The sequence below is a fragment of the Marmota marmota genome, unplaced genomic scaffold, assembly GCF_001458135.2.
Source record: "Marmota marmota marmota unplaced genomic scaffold, marMar, whole genome shotgun sequence".
Classification (NCBI taxonomy): domain Eukaryota; kingdom Metazoa; phylum Chordata; class Mammalia; order Rodentia; family Sciuridae; genus Marmota; species Marmota marmota.
Genome location: NW_026000205.1, coordinates 3,220,023 through 3,225,966, shown reverse-complemented (window position 1 = coordinate 3,225,966; position 5,944 = coordinate 3,220,023). Strand labels below are relative to the sequence as shown.

The following is a 5,944-nucleotide window of genomic DNA, read 5'->3' as shown; positions in this document are numbered from 1 at the left end:
AGCGGAGGCAGCCCGAGCCTCCGACCCAGACTCCGGGTTCAGCACCAGAGGCCAGGGACAGCAGCGGAGGGCGCTGTCTGCGGGTCTGAGAAGCGCCCCGACCTCTCCAGCGCGCGCAGTCTCCGGCCCATACATGGGCCCAGATGCAAAGCAGCTACAAATAGTCACGGGCCTCGAGGGGGGGCAAGAATGTTGGGCCAGTCGGTCTAAATTTGCACAGGGCGCCTGCGCAGTAACCCCAACAAAGAAGGCCGGAAACAACCACAAAGGCACCCATTAATAATAATAACAGGGCGGCCATTCACACAGCCCTACCACGTGCCAGGCACTGCGAGGACATGTTTATGAGGCCTGCCACTCGTCCACACTGCCGCCGCTGCTGAGTCTGGAGCAGATGCTACCAATCGGCTCCATCTCCCAGGCTGGGAAACTGAGGCGGGGGCGGTGAAACGCAGCTCTGGGCTCCGTATCCTCAAGCCACGCGCTGCACCGCTGCAGGCTGAGGCTGGGGCAAGAGGTCAGGAAACTATTTGTTTAAAAAATGAAAAGAAGTCCGGAAGCAAACCACCAAGGCCCAGGAGGTGGCCCTGGCTCCTGGGACGTGAGTGCTCCGGCCCTGGAGTGGACACACAGGCACACGCCCTGCCGCACGTGCACAGACCCAGCCACCACTGCTCACGGCTGCCTCTCCCCACGGCCCTCTCCGCACCTCCCAGAGCAGGAGGTGATGGCCATGCACCAGGCCACGGTGCTGGGCCTCTGCAGGTGGCAGCGGGGGAGGAAGCCGCTCAAGCCAGTGCCCGTGCCCACTGCCTGTCCTGGTGAGCCAGCCTTGGGCCTTCTGCCAGGAGGAGAGGATCCAGCTCCCTGCAACTCCCCACGCTGGGCCTGGCTTCTGGGAGACCCGGCGGGGGATGGAGTTTGCCGGGATGAAGGCAGGGAGGCTCCTATCTCCCACACTGTAGAGACTGGAGGCTGGGCCTGGTCCCGGCTGGTGGTCAGATTTATGGGAGGATTTCCATGGCCAGAGGCAGAGACAGATGGTCTACATGACCATGATGCTGCACCCCCACCACACACAGGAGCAGGCATCCCACCCAAGCCCAAGTCCCAGTCTGGAGCCTGCTCAGGAACCATGCCCCCCGCACCCCGCTGACCCGGATTCTATTCCTGGCCTGTGGTGGGGGAAGGCAGGCCTGCTTCCTCACTCATCTCCTGCCTTCTGCCTTCCATGGTCCCTGGGAGGCAGACTGGTTCCTTCTCCTGGGTGCCTGTGTGCAGCTCCAAGTCCTGGGCTTCTCATACTAGGTCTGACCTCAGCCTCTACAGTACGGTGCACCCTGGGTTCTGTCTGGTTTTCACCTCAGTATTCTCCACTGGGATCTAAACTCTATTACTGCCAGCCACAGGGATGCACACCTGCAAACCCAAAGGCTGGGGAGGCTGGGGCAGGAGGACTCAGTTTGAGTCCAGCCTCAGAAACTCAGCAAGACCATGTCTCAAAATAAAAAATAAAAAGGGCTGGGATGTAGCTCAGTGGTAGTGCCGCAAACAAAACGAAAACCAAACCGCAGTTTTGTTCTGTTGGGCCCTAACCCAGGCCCTTTGCACATTTTTTTGAGGGGTCCAACCCCAGTATGATTCACAGGGGCCTAGTCTCACATCCTCTGCGGCAACTTGACGACGTTCTCCCACAAGAATTCCTCCCACCACAGTCTTTCCATGGAGTCTCACCCCAGATCTAGACCCTACCACTGGAGTCCTCAGTCATCCTGAGAGCTAAACTGTTCAACCTCAGACCAGTCCACGAGGGCAAACCTCCACCACTTGCCGGGTCTAACCTCAGACCCTTCATCTTACCCAGCGTTCCACAGTGGCTTGGTTCCCACTTTCTTGCTGGGGTCTAACCTTAGTTTTCTCCTTTATGGTCTACACTGGGACCTAATCTCTGTCCCGTTTCTGGGTCTAACCTTGGATTCTCTTGTCCTTAAAACCTCCTCCCTTGATTTTTCTAGGTGACTCCAGCATCCACAGAGCCTGGCATACAGTAGGTGCTTAAAAAATGCTTGCCATACAAAAGAATGAAGTCGACTGTGAAAGCTTTGTTTCTCTGGACACATGACCAGTGCTCAGTGCAGTGGAGATGGCGGGTGGGATCCCCCGTTTCCCGCTGGGGATGCCGAGGCACAGAGAGAGGGGCTAGCCTGGGTCACAGGGCTCGTGGGGCAAAGTTAGAGCAGAGACTCAGGGCTGTCCCACCCGGGGACCTGGGGAGACCACACTCTTCTTGGGACACCTCCTCAAATCAACGGCTGGAGATGTGTCTCATGAACTGCTCCAGGTGTAAGATGAATGAACCGACAGGTAGGTGCTCAGGAGGCCGGGGGCTCTGCAGGCCCTGGGCCCGACCTGTCCCCAAGCCCCCGTGGCCGCTGTCTCCTCTGTTCTACTTGACGCCGAAGCCGGGACAGGACCAGCTCAGAGGCCTGGATGAGACTGTGCTGTGGGGAGAGGAGGAGGAGGAGGGCCAGCTGAGACAAAGCAGGGAATGCACCTAGACCACGGCCGGGCAGTAGGGACTGGACACCCAAGGGCCAGCAGGGCACAGAGCGCAGACTGTAGGGTGTGGGGAAGAAGGAATTTCTGAGACAGAACGAAGGCTAGACCCAGAGAGAAGGTCTCAAGTGAATTCCAGTGGGAAGGACAGGCCTAGACCCAAAAGTAGGGGAGCGGGCCAGAAATCAGTGGAAGGGTCAGAGATGGGTCAAAATAACAGCAGATAACACTACAAAGGGAGTGAGTCCGATTACTAGAGGCTCAATGACCCTGGAGAGGCGAAGGTGAGACCCTAACAGCAAAAGACAGGTCAACAAGGCAAAGAAGCCGCAGATCCAAGGGGAAGAGAGAGGCTCTATTAACACACGAGGGCCAGGGTTAGACCTCAGCTGGAAGGTCTGAGGTTAGACCTCAGCAGCCGGGAGAGAGGAGCAGACAGCTGGAGTGAAACGCGTAAGTAGACTGTGATGAAGGGTGATGTGGCAGCGAGGTCACAGTAAAAGGAAGCCCTTTCACCCACAATCAGACCACAGTCTTTTCCACTAGGGTCTAACCTCAGACCTCTTCAGTGGGGTTTATGTCCTTGGCATTAGGGTCTAACCTCAGCCTCTCTCCTGGCTCTGAGTCTCCACATGGTCTAACCTCAGGACTCATCTGCTAATCTCAAGCATCTCCACTGGAGCCTAACCATCTAAACCCCTTTTTCCTGAGACCTCACTTTGTCCTGCCCAAGGTGGTCCAACCTCAGATTTCCCACAGGAAGCTCACTCTATCTTCTCCTGGGGCCTAATCTAGACCATTCTGGAAGGATTAGCCTGTGGGAAAAGGCCCAAGGAAGACTCCAGCAGCAGAGGGGAGAGCCAGAGGAGAACCCAGGCTAGACCAGCCAGTGCGGCCCTGGGTCAGAAGGGAGGGAAGGAGAGAGCAGGGGTAAGGTGGGCAAGGTACGGTACAGCCTCAAAGGTGGGGTGACGGTCAGCAGGAGGTCAAGGCTAGACCAGAGCAGGGGGAGCCACATTGCAATGGAGGGTCCAAGGCTGGACCACGGGCCATTTCCATGGGTGGATGATGGACCAGGACAGGCAGAAAGGCACCTAGGCTGCTGTGCGAGGGTCAGAGGTCAGAGGTCAGTGGGAGGTCAGAGCACAGTGGCTGGGTGCCTGGAGCTGCTGCAGCAGGCAGCTGGAGGTCACGCTGCAGGGCAGGGTAAAAAGTCGGACGTGGAAGTCGATGCCACCAGCAATTGGCAGTTATCCACAGCCAGTGCCATGGGGACCAGCGGAGGAGAAAGGGCTGCCGAGGTGAGGCAGGTGAGTCCCGCAGACACAGGGGCAGAGGCTCCGGTGCAGGGGAAGACTCAGGTTGGCCCACGGTGGGCAGCGCTGAGGCTCGCCACAGAGAAGGGCAGCGAAGCAGAGCTCGAGGAGGGACCGTGGGGGTGGGGAGGCCCCTGGAGGCTGAGGGGAGCTGGGGCGGGCGGGTAACCTCCTCCCCCAGGAGGGGCCCACCCAGCTGCAGTGTGTGTCCTCCTGGCCAACAGGGACACCTCTCCCCGGAGGTGGCCTCAGCAGTGAACCCCACGGGAAGGGGAGAAACAGCACTCATGCTCCCCCCGGACCAGGCTGAGGCCTGACCCCTCCTTAGCGTCCCGTCCTGCCTCCCTGATGCCCACAAGGACCCTGCGGGAACAGGCCTGGTCCCACAGATGTGCGGACCCTCCGTGGGCCCCGTGCCCAGCCCTGGCCTGCGAGTTACCTGCAGGATGTGCATGCCCTTCAAGGAGACCACGGCCAGCTCCTGCAGCCCGTCGCCGGTCAGGTCCACGTGAGCCATGGCCAGCAGGGGGCTCGAGAAGCTCCGCCGCCACAGCAGCTGGAAGCCAGGGGTGGCCCCCGGCAGCCCCAACTCGGGGCCGCGGTACTTATAGCAGAGCAGCTCCTGCGGCGGGAGGCAAGGTCACAGGCTGAGGGGGGCGCAGGGACATGGGGCACGGCAGTCCCAGCCCGCATGTCCCACCTGTCCATAGGTGGCCACCAGGACTTCTGGTTGTCCATCTAAATCCACATCAGTGACCAGGCCACAGAGGACGCTGTCAAACTGGTCACTGCCAGGTAGGAGAAGCTGGTCTTCAAGGCCCCGGTTCAGCAGGTCCCTGAGGACCAGCCCAGCGTCAGCTGGTCACTGACCTGTGCCCCTCAGGGTGTCTGCCTCCCAACTCTGCAGGCCAGGCCACCTCACACCCAAGAGGAGGCCCCGTGCTCTTCCTGGGGATTCGCACGCCCCGTCCCCAGTCTGGACACCCATGCTGTCCCCAGAGCCTGGATGGCTTGGACCTGGCTCGGGTACCTCCCGTCCACCCGTGGTGTGCCAGAGCTGGCTGTGTTGGCCCATGGGGGTGGACGGGGCTTTCAGACGCTCTGGTCTCCTGCTGGGGTGCCTGCCCCACTCCACGGTGGGGGCACTGACCCCATGGATGCGGCCTGCCCAGGTGTGTGGGAAAATACTAGCTGGAACACTCCCTGGCCCACCCTCTCCAGGGCTGGGCATCTCTGCCCACCCGAGGCCTCTGTCCACTCTCTACAGGACCCGGGTGTTAAATACTCACAGTGCCCTTCCTGGGTCACCAACAGCTTCACCTGCCCAGCCCTGCCCAGCCTCACCCAGAGGGACCTCCTGCTGAGGAGGACAAGGTTGGGTCGCGGGGTCAGGCCCCCCCTGCCCAGGCCCTCACCGGTACACCACCGCCGGCTCCAGCATGCTGACCACGAGCACGCTGCACGCCTCCTGCCGCGGCTGGTCCGGGGCCTCTGCAGAAGGAACGGGAGTGGTGCGGGGTCTGTGGGGACAGGTTCCTCCCCACACCCCGTCCCCCTCGGTGAGAGGAACACCAGTTAGGTCTCAAAGAAGACAGGAGGTTAGAGGCTGGACCACAAGAGAAATGACGGAGGTCGGTACTACAGGGAAGAGCAGGTGTTAGATGGCCACGTGAGGGGCCCGAGGTTCGACCCAGCAGAGAGACTGGTCCCTGAGGGGTCGTGGAGAACACCAGGTGGGGGGTGCGAGGAAGGGCCAACCCCAAACGGCACAGGGGCCAAAGAAACGCCATCAAGGCCAGATGGGTCAAGGAACAGGAAGAGACCAACGCACGGGGGTTGATGGTTCCATCCTGAGTGGTGGGACAGCAGTCGGTCCGCAGACAGTAGAAAGGACAGAACGGGGGATGCGAGTACGGCACCAGGGGAGGAGTGAGGGTCAGACCACAGAGGGAATGGTGCAGCTCAACCCCAGAGCAAAAGTCTAGGTCAGACCAAAGCACGGAGAGCAGAGGCGGCCAGCGGAGAAGACCCGCGCTAGGCTACGTGGGCAGGAGGGGAGAGGAGGGGAGGGG

The 5,944-nt window shown here is 60.6% G+C and overlaps 2 protein-coding genes across 2 annotated transcripts in view; both read right to left on the bottom strand.

Annotated features, from left to right (window-relative positions):
* The window catches only part of Slc8a2 (solute carrier family 8 member A2), a 46,625-nt gene that overhangs the window by 29,055 nt on the left and 11,626 nt on the right, over nucleotides 1-5,944 (bottom strand). The gene's annotated exons all lie outside the window — the stretch shown is intronic.
* Nucleotides 2,083-5,944, bottom strand: part of Kptn (kaptin, actin binding protein) — a 7,255-nt gene continuing 3,393 nt past the window's right edge. Inside the window, exons 9-12 of the mRNA XM_015496633.2 lie at nucleotides 5,288-5,363; nucleotides 4,573-4,708; nucleotides 4,312-4,494; nucleotides 2,083-2,501 (exon numbers count right to left, since the gene is read on the bottom strand). Coding sequence (XP_015352119.1) covers nucleotides 2,373-2,501; nucleotides 4,312-4,494; nucleotides 4,573-4,708; nucleotides 5,288-5,363 — 524 coding nt within the window. The 3' untranslated portion in view covers nucleotides 2,083-2,372. The remainder of the gene's footprint in view (nucleotides 2,502-4,311; nucleotides 4,495-4,572; nucleotides 4,709-5,287; nucleotides 5,364-5,944) is intronic.